The sequence below is a fragment of the Arvicanthis niloticus genome, chromosome 9, assembly GCF_011762505.2.
Source record: "Arvicanthis niloticus isolate mArvNil1 chromosome 9, mArvNil1.pat.X, whole genome shotgun sequence".
In the NCBI taxonomy this organism is placed as follows: domain Eukaryota; kingdom Metazoa; phylum Chordata; class Mammalia; order Rodentia; family Muridae; genus Arvicanthis; species Arvicanthis niloticus.
The window spans coordinates 64994318-65021569 of record NC_047666.1 but is presented as its reverse complement, the minus strand read 5'-3'; the positions used below and the strand labels follow the sequence as shown (position 1 = coordinate 65021569).

The 27252-nt window shown below is 47.4% G+C and overlaps 1 protein-coding gene across 4 annotated transcripts in view; it reads right to left on the bottom strand.

The window, feature by feature from the left end:
• Window positions 1-27252, bottom strand: part of Cracr2a (calcium release activated channel regulator 2A) — a 108909-nt gene that overhangs the window by 36295 nt on the left and 45362 nt on the right. For all 4 annotated transcript variants that reach the window (XM_076940610.1, XM_034512424.2, XM_076940611.1 and 1 more), the window contains 4 exons: window positions 24700-24846; window positions 9433-9523; window positions 5630-5725; window positions 3437-3624 (listed from right to left, as the gene is read on the bottom strand). In XM_076940610.1, the coding sequence (XP_076796725.1) occupies window positions 3437-3624; window positions 5630-5725; window positions 9433-9523; window positions 24700-24846 (522 nt within the window). The remainder of the gene's footprint in view (window positions 1-3436; window positions 3625-5629; window positions 5726-9432; window positions 9524-24699; window positions 24847-27252) is intronic.

Sequence of the window (27252 nt, the reverse complement as noted above, 5' to 3'; positions counted from 1 at the left end):
CAACATATATATACACTATGCACACATGTAGATATATCCAACTATAGTTTCTGTGTGTTAACCAAAGGGTGGCTTTAAACAGTGGCTTTTAGATATGTGATGGGCTAACCTTTTAAGTCCCTCTGAATTAGAGATTACTACTCCCTGGATGATATCAGACTAGGAGGGACGAAGCCAACTGATTTTTGCTATAGTTCTTGGTAGGAATTTGTAGTTTCCCCTTGGGAGCTGATGTTGGCTTTGTTTTAAGAAAGAGATGAACATTCTACAAAATATGTTGTTAAGGGAAACAGGCAAAATAAACCTGTATGCTTGGCTGGCTGCCATCCTGTAAAGGAAAGTGTGTGTGTGTGTGTGTGTGTGTGTACGCACACACGTGTGTGCATATGTACATGTGTGTATTCACATCTGTATGTGTATGTTTGTGTATGTCAGTGCATGTTTATGTGTATTTATGTGTGTATGTGTATATGTGTATTTACTTAGATGTGTGCATATGTGTGCATATGTATATGAGTGTGCATGCATGTTGTATATGGGGATGTATTTGCACAGATTCCAGAATGATCCACAAGATAGGGGTCACAGGAGGAGACAGACCTCTCACAAGGAGTCGTTCTTTTGTATCTTGTCTTAAACTCTATCTTCAAAATAAAAGTTAATTAAAAATCAACTCTGAGGCACAGCCTCTCGGCTGGCCTTCAATTCTGTGTTATCTCACTGCCTAAAAGGGATTTTTAAAAATCTCATCCCCAAATCTAGCTTTTCTACCTTCAGTGTCTTCAGAGAATGGGAAAATTAATTTTGCCCATTTGGAATTTTTGCTGAGAAATGATTGAGTCTGTTTACTTCCTGTCTCCTCCCTCTCCTGTCCCAGCAGCTCTGAAGCAATATTAATACCACAAGGTACCTAGGGACACTGGTAGACAGAGGTTTGGGCCCTGGCCTGGACTGATCTTAGCTGGCTATGTGGCTTCTCTGAGCTCCTGACATTCTTTTGAAAAAACAAAACAAACAAACAAACAAACAAAAATGGCAAAAGCTTTATGGTGTTGTCAGTGGTACTGGTCTGAGACTCCATTCTCCAGAAAATAAATCAGGACCCTTGCTGTCCCCTCCCCTGGCTTCCCTGGGTGAGAGAGTTCTCTTGGACCCATCACACATAAGAGACTCCAAGTTCCTAAACACGTTAAACATGTGCATCTCTCACTTCCTCCTCACTCCCTTGCCTCCAGTGTTTCAGAGATTGCATCTCAGGCTTCCTTAGTTAAGATAAGACTTGTGAGGGTTTCCAGTCCCCTGTGCTGAGCTGCGATGCTTGGTGCACATGCCTGCTCCCGTTCACTGTCTCCACGGTTTTGCCTGCAAACATCTGCAGTGTTGAGAGCTTGGTTGGATTTGAAATGCCTGAATCCCCAATTCTGCCATAAAGCTAGGTGCTTATGCCTTGGTGCTCTACTCTCAGAGAGGAGGGATGGACTCAGCCTGTTTAGAATGAAAGGCATGGGCCCGATGACTAGCCATCCAAAGCCTTGGCATGTGGGCTGGGCTTTGTTCTAAGTCTTGAGAGTCATTTATTTTTCTTACAATGGGAGATCTCTTACTAGGGTGACACTCCCAGGCCAAATACATAGTACTGCTCTCATCCAGGCAGTCCATCTCACACGGCTTTGACTCCACGGGGGAGCAGAACCGGAGAGAGGCCATTTTGGATGTATCCCACATACTAGAATCTTGCCAGCATTCAGATAAAGTGAGGGATTTCATTCAGAACAAAGGCACTTAGGATGTACAAAGCCTTTTACTGCTGGTCAGCCCTACCATCCCATGCCCTGAAGTCAGATCATTGGTAGACCCAGTGTCTTTCGAACACTAGTGGAACGGATGTGCTCATGGGTGAAGAAGTGAAGACTGAAGTAAGTGTGTTTTGGTCCCACCCATGAATGGGTAGTGACTGCAGGCTCCTTCCTCTCTGGGTGTTGTTAGGGTATGTGCAGCATTTAAGTTCTGGGACTTAACTTGTCTTGCCCACCAATCAGATTGACACAATACAGCAGCCACACAAGGACACGGCGTGATCAAATGAAATGATCAAGTGAGGCGTGTTGAAGGCCCAAGGTACCTAACATTGAACACTTTGTAATGGTTGTTTGTCCAGTGAGGACATCTGTGAGTCCGTGGACAGATGGATGGCCAAATAAATGAGTCCCTTTGCCTTATCTCAGAGCCCCCCACCCCCAAAAGGTGAAGGGCTGCTCTGTCATTACCCACTCCAGCTGCAGGAGAAGGCACTTGCTTTGCTCTTAGGCCCCACACAATGGCTGGCTACTAAAAGCAGTGAGCAGGAAGCCAAGCTTTGAGAAATGTGGAATTCCCCTGTGGGCCCAGACAGTCCTCTCTGAGGAACATGGTTAGGAAAAAAAATGGCTAGGAATCAAGTCCTGTCACATACCAGTCACCTCACGAGCTTACCTCAGAAGCCTCTTCACTCTCATTGACCTGAGACCTCTAGCCTTCAACAGGTACCAAGGGCCCTTTGCTCTTTCTGTCTTTGTCCAGTCTGCCTCCTTATGAGTGGGTAAAATAATAGCAGATCTGTCTAACAGCATAACAAATTTCCAGGGACCAGGGCTGTGATAGCTAATCCTGGTTACTCAGGAAGAGGGAACTTTAGTTGAAGAATTGCCTCCAAAAGACTGGCCTGCGTGTATGTCTGTGAGCCATTTTCTTGATTCCCAATAGACGTATGAGGGCCCAGTCCACTGTGGGCAGGATCACCCCTTGGCAGGTGGGCCTCAGCTCTTTAAGAAACACAGTTGAGCATAAGCTGTAGAAGACAGGAGACAGTAGTCTTCCGTGGTCTCTGGTTTAGTTCCTGCCTTCAGGGTTTCTGCCTCGACTTCCTGCTTTGGCTTCCCCGGATGACAGAGTGAAAACTATAAGCCAAATAAATCTTTTCCACTCCCAGGTTGGTTTGGGTCAGTGTTTCAGTACAGCATAGTACAGCCAGAGAAAGCAACTGGGTCAAGGGCTATTGCATGTGAACCTCCTGCTATGCCTAGCATAGTGCTGCTTTGCTTAGTAGTCACAGAAATGCAAAGAGGGTTAAGTCTCTGGGAGCAGCAGGAGTGTGCATGTGCGCATGCAGGCGTGCGTGCGTGCGTGCGTGCGTGCGTGCGTGCGGGCGTGTGTGTGTGTGTGTGTGTGTGTGTGTGTGTGTGTGTGTGATCATGCCTATCACCCCAGAGGTAAAGGCCAAGGTAGGCTACACAGTGAGACTGTTGAAGAAGGGAAGGAAAGAAAAGAAGGAGGGAGAGAGGGAAATCTCAGGGAGTAAGGATCCCAACACTCCACCTCACACACAGGTCTCTGGGAGGGGAAATCCTGGTCTCCAGCATGAAGCATAGCACCCTGCCGTGACTGGGGCTGGACTCACATCTCCTTCTCCTGCTGAAGCTCACAGGCCTCTCTCTGGAGGCTCTCCAGCTGCTGCTGGGCCTCCTGGAGTTGGTGGGAGGTACGCTCCAACTCCCGGGCCAGCTCCTGATTAGTGAGTCTCAGCTTGCTGTTCTCAGCCTTGGTTTCATGCTTGTCATTGTGTAGAGCTGCACACTGGCCTTCCAGCTACAAAGAGGGGACAGAGAGGAAAGATGAACAGGGCCAGGGCCATTGCTGGCTCAGCCCCATACTCTTCTCAAGCTCAAGTCAGCCCTGTTTGCTCCGTCACTCCCATGGAGACATTTCTGCAGGCAGGAGTGACTTTCATAGCACAGTCTGTCTTTCCTGGTCTCCACATGGGACTGAGAGACAGGCTTGGGGTGGCCTTGTTCTATAGGATTGTTAATAGTGAAAATTCCACTGGTTAACGGTGTCTTCCCTCCCAAAGGCACCATGGGCTGGAGACCTCATCTAAGTCCCTTTTGTCCTCCAAGCCAATGTCACTGCCTTGATTCCTGATGGGGTCAGAGAGCCAGTAAGTGGCTATTCATCATAACACCACCTTCCCTGTGGTGAACACAGACAGGGAGTGAATTCATGCCCATTTTTCTCTCAGCCACAGGAGCCCAGCTCCTTTCTTCTAAGAGACAGCTTTGGTTGACTGCCTGTGACCTTGGAGATTCTTGACCTTGGAGATTACCAAACCAGCTCAAACAGATCCTAGGCCTTTTTTTTTTTTTTTTTTTTTTTTTTTTTTGCATCCCTAAAGTGACTTTTAAAAACGTGGGTTTTGAGAACTTCAGCTCCTCTTGGCTGGTGAGAAGGCTTTGTGGAGCTTTCAACCCTCACCAGACAAAGCAGCACACCAAGGCAAATAGATCATAATAAATTTAGTTTCATGAATGTGGCCAGCGAGGAGAGAAAGGCAGCAACAAGGAATGCCGTGAGTCTCTCACGAGGCTCCGGTGTTATCAGGCAAGTGTGCAGTAATTAAATGGAGTGGCAATCATTCATTTGAGGGATAAATTTAATTGCTATGAATTTAATGCACGTCAGAGAGGAAGCTTAGGAGGAGTGAGGCCAGGCTGCTGCGGACAGAGGATGGAAGGGCAGTGGGCAGCTCCCAGGGTTCTCAACCTCTAGGCATTCAGATCCAAAGCTTAGCAATCAGCAGGGGCAGCAACCCCAGCCTTAACCAGGGGGTCTTGGAGCTTATGTTCGCATGTTGCTACAAATAAGCTTCTCTGTTCCAAGATACACCAAGTGTCTGGGTCTGTCAGGGGCTGGACTCCTTCCAGGAACAGGCAAACTGAGACTGGAGGCTAGTGCTACCATGGTCTCTCTCCTCCATGAGCTCTTGTTTTGCTGAGGAGACTGCTGAGCAAGGCACTTGGCCTGGCAACTTGGTACCACAAGCCAGGTGTCCTGAGCTCCAGGCACAACTGCTGCCCTGCAGAGTATACCACAGAGTCTGTCTCTCTGCTCTGGCCTTTGAGAGGTGAGTGACCAGTGTTTGCATCTAACCTGTGTCCCAGAGAGAGGCATGTACCCTGTCCAGGCATGTGGGCAGTTATTTGAAGAGCCTTTTCCAGCTGTAGGGTATCTACAGCTATGCTGAAGATGACAACTATGTCTGCAGTCCCCTGAAATATCAGTGACTACACAAGTATCTCTGTACTCACTTCTTTCTTCTGCAGGATGCCTAAGCCAACTGCAAGGCTTAGCAGCCATTATTACCTTTGGGTGTAATTATGTGAAGCTGTCCTCAGACCCATAGGGGCTGGGAGATTCATGGGGACTACAGGGTCTTCCCTAAGCTAGACATTCAATTTTGCCTTTATCTGGGGCCATCTGTGATTTTGGTTGTAAATTGAAATCTTAAAATACTTAAAGACATTTTTAGCATTTTGAGACAGGGTCTCATTATTATAAAGCCCAGGCTGCACTTTGAACTATGTCCACAAGGCTGTCCTGGAACTCACAGTCCTCCTGCCCTGGTCTCGCCAGTGATGTGATGGCATACATGTGTCGGATACGTCCACCTTGTAGGGACTTTAAATGAAGACACATGCGGGCACACAGGTCTTCTCAGGGCAAGTTAAAAATCCATGAATGGATGGTGAAGGGCGAGAGGCAGAGGCAAGATGACCTGGAAGAGCTGAGGGCCCACAGAGGCTCCGCGATGACCTACCCTCTTCTGCTTCTGATTGAGTCGCTCCAGTTCCTGCTCCTTGGCGCTCAGCTTCCTTTCCAGCTCCCGGCTTCGAGCCTGGAATCTCTCTGTATCCTACCATACCAGAGAAGAAGACGATGGGTCCAACACCCAGCACCCCTAGTGTCCAGCCTTGTAAGCATGCACTTGATCTCCCTCGCCAGCTGGACCACCAATCCCTTTTCACTTGGAGGCCCTTCCCCTGAAACCTCAGGCTTCAGCGACCCACTTACTCCACCAGTGAGGATCCACAAGACAAAATTAGTGCTTTGAGATGTGCTAGAAAACTTTCTATGAATGTGACCACTTTCTGTGGTAGCATCCTCCTGTGCTTTCCCACCCAAAGGGGACAGCCACCAGTGGAGCGGTACACGGAGAAGAGGAGCCTGAGTCTGACTCACTGACCAGCCTTCCATCTGTAACTAAGACAGCCTCCAACTTGGAGACTCTAGTTCACAATAAACAAAACTGTCACTGATCCTTTAAGTCATTCCAGCTCTGGGCACAGTGCACCACTTCTGTCTCCTGGAGGATCTGGGTGCTCACTGCTTGTCCACCATGGCTCAGGGCTCCTGGGCCCTGATCCTCATGAAATCTCTGCCCTGTCCTCAACATGCTTTTCCCTTCCCACCCTAACCTGGGCTTTTTCTACATTGAGCTGCTAAGGCCCAAGGGTATAGATGTGATGGTGTCTGGCTCTAGTGTCACAGATAGTGCAGGGTTTCAGAGACCCACCATTCCCAGCAGAGCCAATCAAGGTGGAAGACTTCTAGGCTTTGCTTCAGGAAACTTGGGTTTGGGTCCCTGCACTATTCATCTAAGTTGCTACATTTTTTTCTGAATTTCTAAAGAATGGAAGTCAACAGCCTTTTGCCCGCTGCAGCACACCACTATGGCAAGATGGGGACAAGCTATTGAATATACTGGAGAAATAATACATCAAGAGTTACTAACGGCCCTGGAATAGCCAATGGTAGAGAGATGTTTGTGAGAAGGGACCAGCTGTGAGATGCTGCACCCAGCAACTACAGGGGTCTTGGCTACCGTGTCTGGCAGAACAGTTGTTCCTGGGTCACCAGCCTTTGGCCACCTTTACTCAAAGGTGCATGCTTCTTCTGGTGATGCTACTGACTCCTCTGCTCATGTCCAGATGACAGAGCAGAGGCAATACAGGAAGACATGTACCCATAGACACCTGATGGCCCACATGGGGTCTACTCAGACAGTCTCTGCCCTCATCTTTGTTTGAAGAGAATCTGCTGCAAGAGACCTACTTAGTTCACTCAGTCACTGTGCATGGGGCAAGCATCTCATGAAAAAGCTGGAACAGCAAGCGGTTTCTAAATCCCATGCTGATGTACCCATCCCCACAGGTCTCATGGAGTATGCTGTTAACCCTGTCAGGACAGCATTGAGATGCTGGAGATGGGGGTGCAAATGAGCACCTATTTTTCTCATGGACAAACATTGATATAGGTACAGCCAGCATCTAAACGGTGATCAGGGGATCTGGCCTTTTCTATGATGTCAAAGATAGTATCATCCTTATCCTAACTCTGGGACCAATGAATTCTGCTTCTTCACAGCAGAAGCTCAAGTGTGAGCACTGAGCAATCTGAGCTGGAGATGTAGAACTGAGAAAGGAGAGGACGTGAGGGGACACAGTCCCAGAGTCAGGTCATCTGAAATGATGCTAACTGGTCCTTAATTCCTTTTCCCACAACCTCTGCTCATTCCCAGCCTGAATGCCAGTGCCCATCTTTTGTTGTCGGAAGCACACCTTAGCTATAGGCATGACCAGGGCAGAGTGGACAACATGTCCCCTGAGCTTGTCTCCTCTGTGCAGTCTGTCACAGGGATGAGAGAGGTGATTTTTCTAGTGCAGATTGTGGAACCGCTCTTGTTCGAAGCTATTTTAGATCTGCTGATGGATGTGTGTGGATTCCGTTTGCCACATACACATCCAGTTTCCCTGAACACTGGAAGAGCCAGAACGGTTTAAAGCACTGAAGGACAATGAGGGTGGTCTGGAATAGTGGCAAGCCTCCAGGGAGGGCTCTGGCCAGATATTTCTGGAAGGCATTCTGATTTCCCTCCAGCCTGAATGGCATCTGTGATGTTGAGTGGAGCAGCGATGTGGATAATCCAAAGCAGCTGAAAATTGAAATCTGGATCAAGGAAAGAGCCTGAGACAATAGCCTGGGCTTAGCACTGAGAGGCGGCAGCCAAGACCAGCAGCCTTCTGCTAAAAGCTCACAGAGTAGGGAAGACAGTAAAAGGAAGAACAGTTTCCTGAATCCCTTTTTTTAAAAAGTGGAACACACCAACACAGATCTTGCTTAGCTTGGGCTTGGTAGAGGACAGGCTCCTCCCCAGTCCTCACCTCCTAAAATGACAACAAGGGCCGGAAAGGCAAAGGCTCAGAGGTCTGGTAACTGGGGGTTCACCAGGAATGGAGATGCACCAGAACAGTGATAAACTGGGAACAGGGGCACACCAGGAACACACCAGGGGTATACTAGGAAAGTATGCTTTGGGAATAGAAACATGATGAGAACGAGGGTGTGTTGGGAACAGGGTTGCACTAGGAACTAGGGTGCTCTAGAAGCAGGGGAACGCCAGAAACATGGCTGCAACAGAGCAGAGGTACACTGGAAACAGGGATATACCAGCAAGAGGTGTACACTAGGGACTTGGGTACACAAAAAATAGGGCTATACCAGGGGTACAAACTTCACATTTCCTCTCATGGTCCTGATGATGGTGGACATGGGGTTTTCTCGGTGACTGTATTCTTCAGTTTTTAAGAGGAAAGAGTAAGTCACCTCATCTCTAATCACTGTCTCCTCTGAGGCTGCTATTTAGGGAATAAGATGAGCTGGTAGGTTTTGATGGGGCTGCTATACAGGTACAGGTGTCAGCTGAGTGACACCCAATGTCCAGGTTTTTTTATGCTCTGTAATTCATCCATCACACATTTCCTTCCTTGCTTGCTTCCTTGTATCTCCCTTCCTATTTTCTTCTCTTTCCCCCTTTCTTCTCCTTCTCTCTGATCTATCCAACAATAATCCATTCATTTATCTTTCTTCATCTAATCTAATCCATCCATCCATCCATCCATCCATCCACCCACCCACCTGTCTATCCACCAATCCAATCCATCCATTCATTCATCTACCCATCCACCCATCCAATCCATCTGTCCATCCATCCCTTCAATCCATCCATCCATCCACCTAGCCACCCACCCACCCATTCTACCCATCCATCCATCCATCCATCCATTCATCTACCCATCATCTACCCATCTACCCATCTAATCCATCTGTCCATCCATCCCTTCAATCCATCCATCCATCCATCCATCCATCCATCCATCCATCCTTTCTCCTTCCTGGTTCCCTCCCTCCTTTTCTCCCCTGTTTTCTCTGTTCCTTCCTGTCAGTCCATTCACACACCTCCATTCATTCACAAGTTCACTTACACATTGATTGAGCAAACATCTATGGGGCATCTCCTACAACCCAGGCATGCTCAAGAAACTGAGGCAGGATTAGTAAGCAAATAAACTTACATGTTAAGAGGAGGAAATGGACGATATAGAATAAAAGTAAATATGTATTCTATATACTTTCCTCGAAGGTAGTAAGTGCCTTGAACGTTAAAGCAGAAAAAGAAGGTCACAAGAAGGATCTAGGATCGTAATGGGGAAAGGTGTTCAGAGTAGGCAGGTCTACTAGCTAGCTGTTCCCCAGCACCAGGCCCGGGAATGGAACACTCACTTTTAGAAGGAACTGTTCCCTTTCGCTTTTGATCTGCAGTTCCATTTCCTCATAAAGATGCTGGATTTCTTCATCATAAGCAGCAATTTTCCTGGAGGGACAAAAGAAGAAGCTAACAGTGCCCCCCCTCCAAGATCCACTTTCCCCACAGTCACAGTTCCTGGAACTGAGACCCTGGGGCCATGGATGGTTGAGGGACTGCCTAAGTCAGGCTGGCCAAGGATTCGGGATCAGCTCAGAGACCAGCTGCACAGACTGTGGTTGCACTGTGAACCTTCTGTCTTCCAGATCACTGCCTGACAACAAGGGCACTTTCCAGTGAAGATATGCCCCACATCTCTTCCTTGACTCTGCTTTGCTCCAGCACTGAGCCCTGGCCTCCTGCACTTTAAATCCCTAATCCGATACCTCTTTAGGTAGACAGTCTGAAATTGCACCCTGTAAGGTTCCTTCCTGCTCAGCATCTTGGTGTATCCCATGTTCAGTTTGGGTGCCTTCTCTATTTTCCTATACCAGCCCTGACACTGTACCACTAGAGGGCCCTAGTGCAACTGTGAGCTTAAGTCCATGCTGGTCCCAAAGATTTCCTGAGAATGATGGTCTTCTGCAAAGGAAGAGATCTCATGCCATCTGGGGCACGGGGCCAGAGATGTACAGCAGAAGGCTTGTGGTTCTGGTTAATGGCTGGTGATGACACTGAGGTGACCTAGTCCAGCTCCATCTCTCAGCATCTTCTCCACAGTATGAGAGCCCACAGGACACGAAGTGAGTAGCAGGGACAAGCACACACCACTAAACCTGGATTTTTTTTCCTTCCTTCCTTCCTTCCTTCCTTCCTTCCTTCCTTCCTTCCTTCCTTCCTTCCTTCCTTCCTTTGTTCCCTCCCTCCCTCCCTCTCTCCTTCCCTCCCTCCTTTCTTTCCTCCTTCTTTCTAATGTGGTTTCTGAGAATGAAACTACTCAGGTCCTGGTGTTTTCACGGCAAGCACTTCCCCAACAGAGCTACCTTCCAGGCCATGGTAACAACATTTTCATACCTTTCCTCTTGTCATCCATGGAGAATCTCCCTCTGGCTCCTACTTCCTGTCCTTTCCCTCTCTTGTAGAAAGAACTCCAGCTTGGCATTGTGGCTCTCAAGAACTATTTTGAAGGTTTAATACGCGCGCGCGCACACACACACACACACACACACACACATTGTCATTTGCCACACTAAACTCCAGGACCTTCAAAGATGGGCATGCCACTAACAGAGGAAGCAGCCTCATCATCAGCTCTAAGTACTGAGAAGATACCTGGACAGATGTAAAGGCTAAGAATGTAGCTGTTCCTCTTGAGCCCTCCATCCTTTTACCCTTGTCCCATGTCCACTTGGGACTCCCATCTGAGCCCAGGCTTGCATTACTGTTCCAGGCTTTGCCATGGCCCAGTCACTGTCTTATCCTCTTCTGCAGGGAGTGGGCTTCACACGTATACACTAAACAGCACAGATGAGCCATTTCCACTGGAAGTTTTCCAGCTCTTGAGAAACCACGTACTGGACTCAGGCAAAATACTGGCTTGAGAGCTGTGGTCAGAGACAGCATCTCAGACTCTGAATTCCAGCTTACTACTCTCTACCCCACCCTAAAGGCCAGAAACTTGAAGCAATGGCACAGTGGTTTAGGGCTGTGTTCAGCAGAAGATGCCAGTCCTTCCAGATTTCACAATTCAGGGCTGTCCATGTATCTGCTCAGCATCTAGGGAACGTAAAGGCTCCTCTGGGCAGAGTAAGACATCTCTTCTTGTAAATGACCGGCATGTAAGCTTGTTACTCTATTGTCCCAGCTAACCCATCACGACAGAAAGAAAGCCATGGAGGCAAAGGGAGGAGAAAAGGGCCCCATTGTGAGATAAAGACACCCCAGGGTCAAAAGTAGACATAGTTCAAAGGAAGCAAGGTGGGGGGGGGGTCTCTTTGGCCCTGAATTGCCTTTACATGCTCAAAACAGCCCAGATGCCGGATGGCAAATGACATCAAGTAAAACTTTGGGCAGCAAAACACAACTACATGAATACCGGAGAACTAATAAATGGAGCGAGAGCAACTTAAAAACTGATTTGGCTCTGCTATAATTCTAATTAGAGTCATTCGTATAAGCTGTTTAGCATCTATGCCTAACAGCCATGCCAAGCATTAATTCTATGATACCATTAAGTGTGTTATATTAATTTTGCTCTAAGTTTTACTTGATTCAATTAATACCCTTGATGTGTTTCCACGCTCTCATGACAGCTTGCTTGTCGTGAGTGAACTTATTTTTACAAACCGTTATACGAGAAGTGAAACATAGTCTCCAGCTGGTGCTCGATGCTAGCCCCCATCTGCAAAAGCTGACTCTATTATGAAGAATCCCTTGTGGGTACCAGTGATGTTGGTACCCATCCACACCTCTCTGTGGACTCAAGCCTCCTGGGAGATTCTGCAGGCCTAATGACAGCATGACCCTCTTAGGTTAGAACACAGAAAGTCCCAGGAATGGGAGCATGAAGGTGCCATTTTCAATAAAGTACACTAAGCCTGCTCAAGAGACAGAGGACTCCTATTCTAGAACAGGCTTGTCTCCTCGGTGTGACCTTGAGGAAGTACTCTAATGCTCTCTCAGGTAGCTTCTGTCCTAAAATACTTTCCAGCACTGTCCGGATAGACCAAGGAAAAAGTGAGTGCACAAAGTACCCAGAACCATAATGCCCTAATAAATACATGGAATTATTTATTCTTATAATTGGGATCAGGAGCTGCAGGGCAGAGAGGAGGAAGTGCTTGCTTTCAAGGATGAAGGGGCTGGGTTTGGAAGAGCTCAAAGGCACCAGGAGAGGAAGAAAAGTCTTACTTGCTAAATGCTCCCATCAGAGTCTGCCAGAGGCTCTGGCTGGGCATAGCAGGAGCTGTGGAGCTGGGGTGTGTGTATGTGTGGGAGCACAGTGATGACCAGGACATTCCAAAGAGATTTGTGCTTGCATCTTACAGCAGCCCAGCCGGGAACACCACACTCTGCAAAGTAAAGAGATGACCTGTGGTGTCTGCTGATTCTGTGTGTCCTTGTCTCCATGATTTCTTTGTTTGTTTGTTTGTTTGTTTGTTTTTTGTTTTTCGAGACAGGGTTTCTCTGTGTAGCCCTGGCTGTCCTGGAACTCACTTTGTAGACCAGGCTGGCCTCGAACTCAGAAATCTGCCTGCCTCTGCCTCCCAAGTGCTGGGATTAAAGGCGTGCGCCACCACTGCCCGGTGTCTCCATGATTTCATATCCTCTCTTAATGCATAACACACACAGACAGAGTTGTGTTTGAAGTGTTCTCTAAGAGGGTCCACCTGCCCTTCTAACCTCGATGACACCCTGTGACTTCATCTGTCCATTTTACATGGGATTTTTAAGTCGTCCTGATCTATGTGTGTTTCAATGGGGGGGGGAGGGGTGTCAGTCTCTGTTAAATTATGAACACTCAAACCTTTATATTACCCATAACCTCCTGGACTCCAGAGGTTAATGCTGAAAACCTGCAAGAACCCACTCTACAGTTTGGCTATCAACTCAGATGTTAACAAAACATAGTGAAGAACACTAGATTCTAGTGAAGAATTATAGGATTGGGAGCTTTGTCTCATCTAAACACTTCTTTTTTTTTTCTTTCTTTCTTTCTTTCTTTCTTTCTTTCTTTTTTTTTTTTTTAAACTTGTGTTAAAATCCTTGCTATGGGGTTACAGAGATGACTCAGCATTTAAGAGCACCGCACCAATACCAGACACTTCACAACACCCTATTACTCCAGTTCTGGGGGAACCCAGTTCCCACCTTCTAGGTTTCCTGCATGAACATGACGTGTATGTGTGTGCACACGTTCATAAATAAAATAATAAATCTTTAAAAGATAACCCTTGCTTCTATTGACACCAAGTAGGTTAGAAGACTTTCTGTGACCAGGGACTGGCTGTCTTTTTTTCTGAGCAATTCTGTCATCTCTGGAATATTCTGAGTCATGAAAATTTGTGTTCCCATAAAGGTGCCCTTCAACACAGAAGGCCTCCATAAATTTTCAAACAGCTTCAAGTTCAAGGGGTGCCTTGGATCAGGCCATACCTTTCTCTCCTCCCACCTTGTTTTGCAAGCCCTGCTCGCACCCCCAGTCTTCTTTGAACAGATCTTCTCAGGCTACTGGAACCCCAAACCCAGTGCCCAGTGTATGCGTGTTATTGTGCAGCGTGGAGCTCATTATTGCCTCTCTGGTTCTAGATGTGTGCATCTACTCACACAGCTGAAAATCCACGTCAGCTTTACTTGGCTGCTGCATCACAATTGATGGATTTCGTCAGTTAAAACTTCTAAATTCTATGTGATGTTTTTCCCTAAAAAGAGAGTGCCATTAAACTGTATCTCTAGCCTCCACCTCTATGTTCTGGACACAGGAGAATACTGCGTCGTCCTGTTAGACTCCATGTTTTATCAGCGTTACGTTCATGGCTCCCACTTGGCCAGCCAGCATATTCAATGGCCTTCTATGTTTTATTGACGATACGAATTTAGCTTCTGCTCAGAATAGAAGCTAAATTATCCATGATGCTTGTTTTAATGATTTCGTTTATCTGGGAGGTTTTTTAATAATTAAATTTGTCTCTTTGACAATTTCATGTATGCAATGTGCTCTGATTACTTTCAACACCTCCCCTGTTAGCTCCCTCCTATCCTTGCCAAGCTTGTGTGGGTTCTTTACTTTGTGTGTGTGTGTGTATGTGTGTGTGTGTGTGTTTGTGTATGTATGTGTGTCCGTGTGTGTCTGTGTGTATATATATGTGTCTGTGTGTGTCTCTGTGTTTGTATATGTGTTTGTGTGTGTCTTTGTGTATGTGTGTGTCTCTGTGTGTCTGTGTGTGTGTGCATGTCTGTGTATGTATGTCTCTGTGTGTCTGTGTGTATGTATATGTGTCTCTGTGTGTGTCTGTGTGTATGTATATGTGTCTGTGTGTGTTTCTGTGTGTGTGTGTATGTGTGTGTCTCTGTGTGTGTCTGTGTGTGTGTCTGTGTGTGTGTGTGTGTGTGTGTGTGCACGTGTTGATTATTAGGGAACGAAGCCCAGGTTATTGCACATTCTGTCTAAGTACCTTACTATCAAGCTACACCCTAACCCTCCAAGAATGTTTTATTTAAGTTATGCTAACTTTTTATTTCTTGTCTTACGGTGCTATAGAATACATCGTAAAAAGTGTTTACTGTTTGGAATCTATTAACCTTTTATCTGTAGCCAAAAACATTATTAATTTTTTATAACTTCCATGAGAAGAATACATAGTCCCCTTTTAAGGTACATAAAATCATATTCATTTCTTCAGCTTGCTGCTCCATGGTTTGAAGTGCTTCCCGCCTTTTAATACTGCTTGCCTTTGATGCATTGCCTGACTAGTGTGTCAAAATCTGAAGTGTTTGTCAGCTTTGAAAAGTCTATTTTTGAAAAGTCTATTTTTTAAAAATCTTTTTTTGTTGTTGTTTTTCTGAAAGTGTCTTCTTGTATCCATTACTGCTGTGTTATTTGGTACATAAAGATTTATATATTTAGAATCTTTGGGGGCTCCTGCATGCACGTGTACCTTTGTGTGTATGCACCCTGCTCGTGCATGATTTGTTTGTTTGTTTTGAAACAGTCTTGCTCTGTAACCCAGGTTGGTCTCATGCTCAGGACTATCCTCCTACTTCACCCTCCCAAGGACTGAATCTTGTTTCTGGACAGAAACAAGATTTTACATTGCTATAAAATAATCCTTTGTACCTTCTTTTATTTATGCTTCAGAGCTACAGGAATATGAGGGCTTAACTAGCCGAGCACCCTTCTGCTAGCCATTCCTAAGACACTCCTGCTATACCCAACCCCTAGGGATCCCTAATATCCTGTTCTCTGCTTCCTGGTGGTAGTAATGTAAGCTAGAGGGGAGGGAGAGACAGAGAAGAGGCAGATAGAGCAGATAGGGAAGGAGGAAGGAGTTCTCACTGAGGCAGAAGGACAGGTGTGTGGTGAGGTAGCCATCCCGAGGCAGCAGCAACCAAGAGCACTAACATGCATCCTCCCTCAGACCCCCCTGCAATGGCTGGGTAGTGCTGTGGAAGGCACCACAATAGCCCAGGCGAGAACCCAATTGCTGAGACAGCTGTGCTTGCCTTATAGCTCATTAGACCATCAACTAGGAGGTCTACCTCTGACATTTACGTTTTCTGGCTTTAGCCAAGTCGCATCACACCAGTAATCTCCAAGTTAAAACATCTGAAAAATCAGAACGAGGTTGTTACAGTTAATCATAATGTTAACGAGGTTTTAAAAGATGCCTGTGGAACGATCAAGAACAGGCATTAGATGCAACAATGCAGTTAATAAGTTCTAGTTAAATAAAGTCTCTGGGACCGCCATTTTGAGAGTCATTCCTCCACAGATTCTTTAAACATCAACCAGGGACAAGTAGAAACTCGAGGGAAACCACGTGTCAATATACATGGGGTGGAAGAGGATGCGTGGGGGAGGTGATAAGAGATGAGGGGGGCTCAGCTGAAAGAGTAAATATGCAGAGTTCACCTCACCTACGACATTATGACATTATGGCGCTGACTAAGCCTTTCTTACAGTGTTGCTATGGGTAGAGCAATTTAGATTGAAGTTCACTCTGTACCCTAGGGACTCAGCATCTTAGAACACCAAGTTCAAACCCACACTGGCACAGAGGACAGGCCAGAAAGACGAGCTATGCAACATGAAAGAAATCCCACAGTCTCTCCATGGGCTCTGGCTGGCAGTCTTTATGACCTTAGAGTCCTGGCCAGAAAAAAAGTGGAGGGAACTACCTGTTCTGCTGGTGGGCAGGGTGGGAGAATTTCCTGGCTGAGCCTAGGAAAGACAGATTTTCAACAGGGCAGGGGAAGTCACTGTCACATACTGCAAGGGCAGTGATGGATCTGTAAGAGTGAGTCCCGTGGAAGCCAGGATGGAAATCCTAATTCTAAGTCAGAGGGTAACATATCACCTGAGATGTCTGACTGTGGCAAATACTCCCTCCTGTAAGATTACCATAGGTGGTGTGTGTGTGTGTGTGTGTGTGTGTGTGTGTGTGTGTGAGAGAGAGAGAGAGAGAGAGAGAGAGAGAGAGAGAGAGAGAATAAAGTGTGTATGTGTACATGTTTGCATCTCCCTGTGTTTGAGTGCACTGCACATGTGTTTCTCTGTGTATGTATGTCTGTGTGTATGAGTGTGAGTATCTTTCTCTGTGAAGGAGTATGTACATGTCTGTGTGTATCACCCTGTGTGAGTGTGTGTACCTGCGTGTGTATTTCTCTGTTTGTCTGTGTATGTATGTCTGTATGAGTGTGTGTATTTATATCTCTCTGTGTGTGTGAATGAGTGTATACGTGTGCATGTCTGTGTGAGTGTGTATACAGTCATTTATGTTTCTCTGTCTGTCTGTCTGTCTGTGTATGTATATCTCTGTGTATGAATAAATTTATCTCTCTGTGTGTGAATGAGTATGTACATGTCTGTGTGTATCACCCTGTGTGTGTATTTGCACGTGTATTTCTCTGTGTATCTGTGGATATATGTCTATATGTATGAATATGTGTATTTATATCTCTGTGTGTGTGAATGAGTGTGTACGTGTGCATGTCTGTGTAAATGTGTATACATTCATGTGTGTATCTCTGTGTCTGTGATTTTGTGTGTGTTTGTGTGTATGAGCATGTGAATTTCTGTGTGTGTGTGTGTGTGTGTGTGTGTGTGTGTGTGTGCATGTGTGATATCAGGCACATGAGTGCTTAGGAAGAAATCTGAGACGGAAGGAACAGTGGAGAAACTCTAACTAAGTAAGCTCCAGGCTGAGGCTGGCAGACTTTTCTAAGATCATTTGCAAAAACTCAAAGGTGAGATGCAGTTAGCAATAACTTACCTTGCCAGCCTCCCACGGGGGCTGTGAAAATTAATTAACCTTCACAGAGTGCTTTGCACCTCGGAGATGAAGGAAAGCTTTGGCACTGGGCACCATGGGGGCTCCAGTTAGCGGCATGCCAGGCCAGGCTCTTGCCGCAGACACAGCCACGTCAAAACAGGTCAAAATACTGTGCTCCTGTGCTCTCTCTCCTCAGCCTTTACTTAAGGGTATTAGGGATCTGGGAAGGTCTCTGAAGCCATTTAGTCCAAGAGTAGCGATTCTTCTTGGCAAGGGTGTACAAAACCATCCAAAGACTAAACGACGTCTCCCTTTTCTAAATGAAGGCATGGCCGTGACCTTGGGAGAGAAGACACAGCAACTCTATATTTTGGACCGGCCTCACCCTGAGCTTGAACTCCTGGAAGTCTCAGAACTGGCTCCTGGCCTAGGATGGCTGTCATTCTGATGTCTCTTTGAGAGCAGACTTGGTTGGAGCTCCCAGTTTGCAAAGACACCGAGCCTCCTTTACCATCACGGACAGAGCAGAAGCTCCAGTAGAGCATGCACAGCCAGCAAGATGGCTCAGCGGGTAAAAGCACTTGACTCACAAGCCCGATGACCTGAGTTCAAATCCTGTGAACCCACAGTGGGAACAGAAAACCAGCTCCTGGAAGCTGTTGTCACACACATACACACACACACAGACACACACACACACATACCTCCCGAGGCACACAGCTTCTCTCTCTCATAATAAGTAAAAATAAAAAGAATTTAGAACCTTTAAAAAAAAAAAAAGAGCTGATGTATTTCCAACCCAAATGCTTTTGCTTATACACAAAGAAAATCACTCAGATGGGGGACAGATGAATAAGGGTCAGAGTAAAAAGAAGAGTCCAGGCTTTGACTCTGGAGGCCCATGGTTCCCCCACTGCCCACCACCCTGCGGTGCTTCCCCGGAGCAGCCCTGGCAGTGAAACAGACCATATACATTTGCAGCTAAGTCTGTCCGAATTCCCAACTCCATCTGGAATCTGGGAAGGGCAGGCAAGGAGTGAGGCATGGCGACCAACTGCATTTTAGGACACTTGGTGAACAGAAGGTGCGAGGGCTTGATGCCCCTCCCCATATAGCCCACAATGCACCCCCACCCCCGTTACAGCGTGAGGACCTTCAGCTGGAGAACTCTCAAGGAAAAAATAAAAAGGAAGCATGTCCAGCTGCAGTCAGCTTTGTGACTGGAGACTCACCACTGCCCCCTACTGTCTTTGTCTGGTAACTGCAGTCTCTGTACAGCAAACAAAAAAAAAAATCTGGTTACGGTGTTTTGGTTTGATTTTTTTCATGGCTCTTGAGGTTGGACATTTTTTTCATGGCTCTTGAGGTTGGACTCTCTGAGTGTATTAGAGTACAGATGAACGTTAGGAAACTGTAAGCGTATAGAAAGTTCTGTGAAGAGGTGAGATTGACAGTGCACTTCAAGATAGTTGGATTTCTTCTTACTGATTCTGCTACCTGTATAAACCACCCCTGTAGCATTCTTCCATCCCCAAAGGCAAACGACTTTTCAAGGGTCAGGTTTGCAAACTGCAGTTGTGGTCAGCGTAGAGCACAAGCACTTTGCTCACCAAGAAATGCCAACAATGTATCTCTGCCTCAGATCACATTATGTCCATAAAACTCATGCATTTGGTTAACCTGGGCATCACCACGAATGCCCTGCCTCAACCTATGCACACGACCAAAGCTGCAGATTAGAAGGACATCCTGGAATATAGCTCTTGTGGGCTAACCAAAGAAACTAGCAGTCTGGGGGTGGGGGTGGGGACATGAAATGATAGAGCTATCCTGAGCTGCATGGATTCAGACAGATCTTTATCTTTTGGCGTGCGTGCATGCGTGCGTGTGCGTGTGTGTGTGTTGTGTGTGTGTGTGTGTGTGTGTGTGTGTGTGTAGATGTCCTCTGGAAGAACAAACTGGAGTAGCATGTCTCAGAGTGTGGTCTGCAGCCTGTCTGTCTCACAGCCACCTGGATGCTCTGGCACCCCCATTCCCAGGCCCATCCCCGAGACCTGAAGGTTTACAACCCCTGGGGGAGGGGTTTAGGACTTGTGATTCACTGTATGTTCTCTGCAGATTCCAACACAAGCCATCATTTAACAGTCACCAGCTGAGGCCCTCCAGAAGGCAGGGAGCACCTGCGGCGTGTAAGGGACACCTGCCATGTACAAAACACTTTGTTATTCTATTTGGAGTCAAGGCCAAGGACACGATGGCTTCCCTCTCCTGCTAGTTTCCCTGTTTCTAGAGCTCCGTGCCAGGGAATATGGTGATCAGAGGATGACTGATGGATGCACCAGCAGGATGTCTGTCCTACTGTGTAATAAGCTGTCCCTGTCATGTCCCTTTTCTGAAGTCTAAGGAAGCCACTCTGGGCAAGAAAGGCTTGAACACTGGCTATGTGAGGCTTTAATTAAAGGCCCAATGGCACCCAGACACTACCTATGGCTTTAAATGGGCAAGGTGAGCCTGGGCAGATGAGAAACTGAGGCAAACGTGGAGCCCATCAAAGTGTGGTCTTCCATAGACATAGACCAGGAAGCCAGGCAAGTATTTCTAGGCCATGGGACTCTAGGAATGGAGTCTGAGCCAGGCTGGCTGGTCAGCCTTGCTGGGTTCTGATCCTCAGCCTGAAGCTTCAGGCCCTCCCCAGGCAAAACATGACATATTTTTACCCCAGTTTTTAAAAGGAAAAAAAATTCACCAAACTCCTACCCACAGACAAGTGAGCTGAAGCCCTCCGAGGTGGGATCCTGGCATCCTTACGATTCACAAGCTCCATCTGAATCCAAGCAATGCACATGGCTCCATCCTCCCATGCTGGTCAGACACTGCTAGCTTCTTTTGTTTCCAGAAAAAGATGGGTGCTGAGTACCCTTTTCATAGCAAAATCTTCCTGATTCTGGGAGCTGGAAAGTTTTCCACATGTCTAACAACCTATAGCTATATAGATTGTTATTATCTATCTATCTATCTATCTATCTATCTATCTATCTATCTATAATCTAGCTATAGCTCCTGCTATGATGCGGGAATGAAATGTCTCCACAGGCTTATGGGTTTGAAACCTTGATCCCCAGCTAACAGCACTAAAGGTCCTTTAGGAAGTGAAGTCTCAAAGTCTCAGTGGAAATGGTGGAAAAATGAGTCTTGGGTTATCATCTCACTTGTTTTAGCGCTCTCTCTCTCTCTCTCTCTCTCTCTCTCTCTCTCTCTCTCTCTCTTTCTCTTTCTCTTTGCCTCTCCATTCCATGCATGTGAGTGCCTGCTTGTGTGTGTGTGTGTGTGTGTGTGTGTGTTTCCTGATCTACTGAGACATGAGTAAGCCATTACACTTCCTCAGGGCCATTCTCAGCTATTCTTTCCCAAAGATGGACTGTACACCCTCCAACTGTGAGCCAAAAGCATTCCTTCCTCCCTCCCTTAAGTCACCTGCTTTTTGGTAGGTAACTGATACACCCCTTAGGCTAGCATGCATAGCTCACATGCATTCTAGCACATGCTCACATGCACAGGGGCTGGTGTGTGTGTGTGTGTGTGTGTGTGTGTGTGTGTGTGTGTGTAGGGAGAGAGAGAGGAGAGAGAGGAGAGAGAGAGAGAGAGAGAGAGAGAGAGAGAGAGAGAGAGTCGAGAGAGAGAGAGAGAGAGAGAGAGAGAGAGAGAGAGAGAACGCTAAATGAATTTCTGGGAATGTAGGAGACAGCAGCAGGCAAGGTACTGCGGAACACCCACATCCTCAGAGAGAAGTGAGGCCCAGAGGGAGCAGTTCTCACTGAACACTGGGCAGAGGCCCTGGGGACTTGCATTTGGCTTTCACCCGGCCTTGTGGGACTGGGACTACTTCCCAATGGACATGCAAACACAGTAGAAAGAGACCAATGCTCTCAGACATGTCTCCTCCTATTTCAACTATATCCATGGCAACAAGGGGAGGCAGGGCCCAGCTCTTTCTGACACCCCCAGCACACTCTGGGCTTGGTCTGTGAGGTCAAGATGTCAATGCTTTCCCAACCATCCCTCTTTCAGGGGCATCCTCTCCCTCCCCACCACCTGGGAACGGACGTGATGTGTCAAGGGCTTTTCCCACTTGAGCTGCAGCCCAAGGTTTACAGTCCAGGCCGGGGAGCTGAGAACAGAGAGCATGTGCCTCAACCAACCAAAGGAAGACCACACTCACACTCCCCTGGAAGTCAACACCCCATTTTATCTGGGTCCCACGGGAGGAGAAGCAAGCTGTGTAGCCTGCAGTGAGAAGCAGCAGAAACTGTTTATGCCTGTGGTCACTCTGCCCAGAGCTCCAGTCGGGGCTTCCTGGTCAGCACTGGATAGATTTCTTCTGAATCCACCTGGTCAGAGTGACCACACGTCCACTCCCCAGAGATGGCAACTAACTCAGAGCCTGGAGCAGAGGAATCCCTAATTAAATGTCACCCAGTGGTAACACGCAGGGGTCACACAGCAGCCGGTGAGTTCCTGCCACTTCCAGCCTCTGTGACAAATGTCACCCCTGTTCTGAGCGGGACTCTGGCAGAGCTGGAGACTCTGGCAGCTCAGGAGGACACACCATTCCCAGGATGCTCTGCTTCCATCCTGCATTCTAAAGGCCTTCTCTGTGAGCCTACTTCCTTCCCTGCAGCTTGGATGCATCCTTGCCTAAAAAACTTGAAGCTTCGCCTTGTGTGTTATTTGCAGAGAGACCATTTAAGAGCTCAACACCCCATTTCCAGATTCTCATTTGATTCCTGAGCTGCCGGGGTTATGGAGCACATGGTACCTTACAGACCATCTGGCCCACTGACAAGGCATGACCAAATCTTTTAATAGAATAAATGAGAATTTTATAAGCCTCTAATAGAAAATCTCATTGTCCCATGAAACATAAGCACGAGCTAGCTTATAAAACTTAGCTTTCAGTTGTATGTATAAATCAGTGTGCAAAGACTGCAAAGAAAAAGCATTTCTTTCTGGTAGGTCACACTCACAAATCGTTTGAAAGAAACACTCTCCCCGTTCACATATGTTGTCAACAAAAAGTCCATGCACGGAGAGGGAAAGCAAGTAGCTTGGAGTCACACAGCTTGTACGTGGCCAGAGAGTGAGAACTCTAGCTCCTCCTCTGTCCTGTGTGGGTGTTCTATTCCCTGCTACCTGCAGGTCTGATTCTGCAGCCAGAGGGCCAGTCCCACTGGATGAGACTGGCAGAGAGCACACAGCAGCACCCTGCAGTGCTGGCCATGATCAGTCTCAGCCAGCAGGTCTATGGATAGAGGAAGCCCAAGGAGGGATGGGATGGTTTTGAACATGCGGCTAAGAGTGGCCTTGACTCTCACCTCAAGGATGTTAAACATACTTACTAAATTAGGGTCTGAGTATTTCCTGCGGCCACTCTCATATGGACGTGAGGTTAAGAAGCTCTGCAGTGTGGCAGGGATTGCCTTTCTTTGCAGGAGTGAGGCCAACAGATTCTTATGTCTGTGAGCACAAGAATGGCAGGCCTACGGCCTCTCCATTCAGGTAGAAAGACCGCCTTCCTGTGTGGGAGGGTCCGACAGTCTTTGCTATGGCTCCACTGAACCAAGCCATTGGTGCTGGGGACAGGAGTGGAAACTAATCCTTATTCCCCACTTTCCAGATGGGAAAACAGAGGCTCAAAGAAGCCAAGAGATTCCAGCATTGTAACAGAGCCAGCCAGTTGCCAGTCCCTGAAGGACTCATCCCAGATGTCCTGATTCCCAGCCCCAGATTCTGAGGTTTACACACAGTGCTCAAGGCATGGCGTCAAGATGCAGACTCATGATGCCACATCTGAAATACATTTCACCTTCTCCTTCAGTCAGACAAATTCCCAAACTGACCAAGACAGAGTGACTAACAGTTATATTTTTTTGACATTCACGGTATTTAGACACAAGGGTGATTCCACCAGCACCTCTGGCTCTTGTTAGTTGGATACTGTACCACATCCCCTGCAGATAAGGAAACTGTGGTTCAGGGATGTTAAGCAACTTGGTATATGTTGCACAGCTAGTTAACAAGTGTCAGAACCAAGATCCAAGCTGCTTTCTGTCTGATTCCAAGTTTCCTTCCCATCCCTTTCTTCCTTCACGCCTTGTGGGCTGCCCTAAAATGCTATTGACAATCTTCTGGCCACTAGGTATCCTTCTGCATGACTTAAATTCAATGAGGTAGGCAGAGTTCTAATGTTTTTCCCCTACACATACTTCTTCCCTTGGCGGTTATTTTGAGAGTTAGCTTGGGAAAGCACAAGATAAAAAAGTGTGGCATAGTATGTAGACTCCAATCTACCCAGAAACACACGCTCAAACGAGGAGCCCACGGACTTGTAACTCTGGAAAGAAGCCTGTCACTGGACAGGCACTCTGCAGAACTGCCCAGAAAGAGAGACAGCTCACTGGGGAGTCACAGAGAATGTGAGCCAGTCTGGGCCTGAACACGAGTACACAAGGGGCATGAGGTGTTTTGTGAAGAAACATTCCAGATCTGACTGCTCTGCCTTGGGTTTCAGCCTCTCCTTAGGGTGACTGACCACCCTTCATCACACCACAGACAAGTCCACATTCCCAACTACCAGCTCACTGTGTAAATGCATGTTAGATGACCTGGAGGAGCCAGGGCAGCATCCTGAGCACAGGCTAGTTCTTTGGAGGGGCTCCACCTCCACATGCTGCTTCTGATCTGATCTATTTGCCAGTGTGGACATTGATCCAGATTGGCAGCAGTTCCTTGGGAGTCTTGGCTCTGTCTTCTGATACACCATGGTGGCAAAGAGGGGAGGCTACAATGGGGAGGATGGCCCTTACAGATATAGTACTTCCACAAAGCAAGGGATGCTGGGAGTTAGGAGAAGCCCATAATGCTAGGGCTTTACTGAGTACAGGCAGGCAGGCTGTTCTTCCTTCCTGTCCAGGGCTCTAGGTTAACTACCTCTGAATTCTGTCTCTGACATTTACAAGCTGTGTGTTCTTGGGCATGTTACTTTCCGAACCTTATTTCTCATCTGTAAATGTGGGTAATATTTGAGAGTCCCCATCAAACGAGCTAATGTACATAAAGTATTTAGAATAGCTTCTATCAAACAGAAGGTGCTTAACAAGGGTGAGCTGGGACTGAGAAACAGTCCCATGCTATACCATGCTGGTCATAGTGCTCTGACCCCCTTTGGGACATAGTGACAAAGAAGCATACTGAAGTGAGCCTGCGGAAAAGACAGGAGAAAGTGCATGATCCACATGGGCGGAGACGGACACCTACTTCCTGAGGGCACATTCCAGTTCATTCTTCTGCTCATGGGCTTCTTGGAGCTGAGCGAAGATCATGGTAAGGAGGTCTTCGAAATTAGACAGCAGGTGAGGCTCGTCCTTCTTCAGTTGCAGCCACAGTTGTCTGACATCACTTTCGCTGTGAGGGAAGGGAGAACCATTAACAGGGAGTGGGTAAGTGAGGCTCCTGGAGGAAACATGGGGGTTCCAGATGAGGGAGCAGACAGCTGGAAGCATCACTGTCATCACCTTAGATCACTGGAGTTTATGGTACAGAGTGTTTTCTGCATACTGACAGTCTCCCTCTATCCCACCTGGGAGGCAGACGCAGCATGCTAGGAACATTCCCTGGTACAATGCCAGAGTGCGGGCCCAGCAGCCTGACTCCTGTGCTGATCTCTCAGTCTGCTGCTGCCTTCCTCTGTGATGCGCCTATTGGATTTGCTGCATCAAGCATGCATGGCAACGCACTTGCCAGAATCTCAATACTGCCAGGAGTTTGGGGGACACATGGGCAGGGCCAACATCGAGATGCTGGAGAGAGATGGTCGCCTCTGGAAGGATATCACTGATGAGATGTGAGACATGCTGTTTTATGGATGGTAGAATGTGCTTGTCGCTGCTGGGAAGGGAGGCAAACATGCAGCAGAATCCCACTGGAGCCTGGTGGCACTGGGAGGACTGGCCTGGGATAGGAAGGGAATGGGTGAGTCTGAAGGACACGAAGACACAGACAGTGGCAAGCCAGACTCGGAGGTGTGCAGGTATAGAGTGACAGGTCACGAGAATCACCCAGGCATGTGAGGGTGAACCCACACCTCCAGGAGCAGCAGAGAGATAGGCCATAACGACCCTTGCCACCGAGAGGAGAATGGAGAGCCAAGCTCGAAAGTCTACAGACATAACTGAAGTACATCAAACACAAATCTGACTCATACCCCCTCCCCCATTAATTCTAGAGACAATATAATCAGAGGACAGGGACAGGGACTTCCCCAATAAAGAAGAAAATTCTGGTCATTGTAAACACTGTATTTCAGAAGCTTTGCTCAGAAGTAATGTGTCAGGTCATGCCAATATTGCCCTTCCTCATGGCACAGACATGACTCTCTTGCATCCAACAGAAGCAACCACTGCTGGATGAATCCACTTACTTCTTTCCCCTCCTTCCCCCTTTCTTTCCTTTCCATCCTTTCTTGCTTCTAGCCCATTCAAACATCTACCTATTCATTGAAGCCATCCAATTGATTACCCATCTGCTCATCTATTCATCAATCCTCTGTCCATGCCTTCCTGGCCATGATGGCCTGAAAACTTTGAGGCAAAACCAATTTCCCTTCCCTTTGGCTGTTTTGATCAGGCCACAGCAACAGCAAAGTAATGGAGACAGGTCAAGTCTTTCAACTCTCGATGAAATGTCATAGCTCGCTAATTGGCAAAAAATCATTCCACCAGATCTCCAAGAAAAGCTGTGGGTCTGAATGCCTACTTCTGAAAGCTACCCCTTGTGGAACCACCAAGCAGTGTAGGTTAGAGAGGCACAAGGTGGTCAACCAGTCCATCTCTCTGCTTCTAGAAAAACCCACAGCCCTCTGTTGAGCAATAGACAGCTTGGAAGCCATTCCAACCTGCTGTGCTTGTCTGTGGTTCTGTCATGAACAGATCCCTCAGGCTGCAGGGTGAGCTCACATCAGTGAGGATGGGAACCTTGCCATCCTCTGTGCTGGTCTTCACAAGCTAGTCTAGAAGCCATCTCCCAGACAAATTATTTTATCTTAGTTCTACATAGGCATTCGTCATGTCCCTCACTGTGACACCCAGTGAGTACTGGCCTGAGACCCCTTCAAGAAAGTGGCTGACAGTCCCTGCCATTTCTGAAGTGGCCTGCTCTTGGCAGTCCCTTCTCCCTTCTCTTCTTGCAGCAGGAGGCTTCACGGAGCCCTGGCACTGGTACCCGGCTCTGGACTCTTGTCCTCAGTGAGGTTGAGTAACAAGTGTGACTAACAAGCTTTTCCAATGACTGACTGTGTCTCTTCCCTCTCTATTCTGAGCATCATCCTGGGCCTATTCATAGCTGCCATTCCTCCCCTGCTGCTAGTGGCAAGTTTCCCTTCCTGTCCACTAACCTCCTCCACCAGCGGACCCTCACCTGGGTCTTGGCCTGGCTCCTTCCTCCCTGACATCCTCTTTTGCCAGCTGTTCTTAACTGTGTTGTGATCAAGGTTCTTCTCTGATGATCTTGCAGGATCACTTTCAACCTTGGCCCCTTTGACTCTCCAATCATTAAACCATTCCCACTTGTGGTAGTTTGGGGAAAAAAAACGGCCCCCATAGGCTCACAGAGAGTGGTACTACTAGGTACTATTAGGAGGTGTGGCCTTGGAAGAGGTGTGGCTTTGTTAGAGGAGGTACATGACCAGGGAGTGGGCTTTTCAGTCTCAGAAGTTCAAGCCAGTTCTCCTCCTATGGATGGAGATGTAGAACTCTCTGCTCCTTCTCCAGTATCACGTCTGCCTGTATACCACCATGTTTCCAGCAATGACAA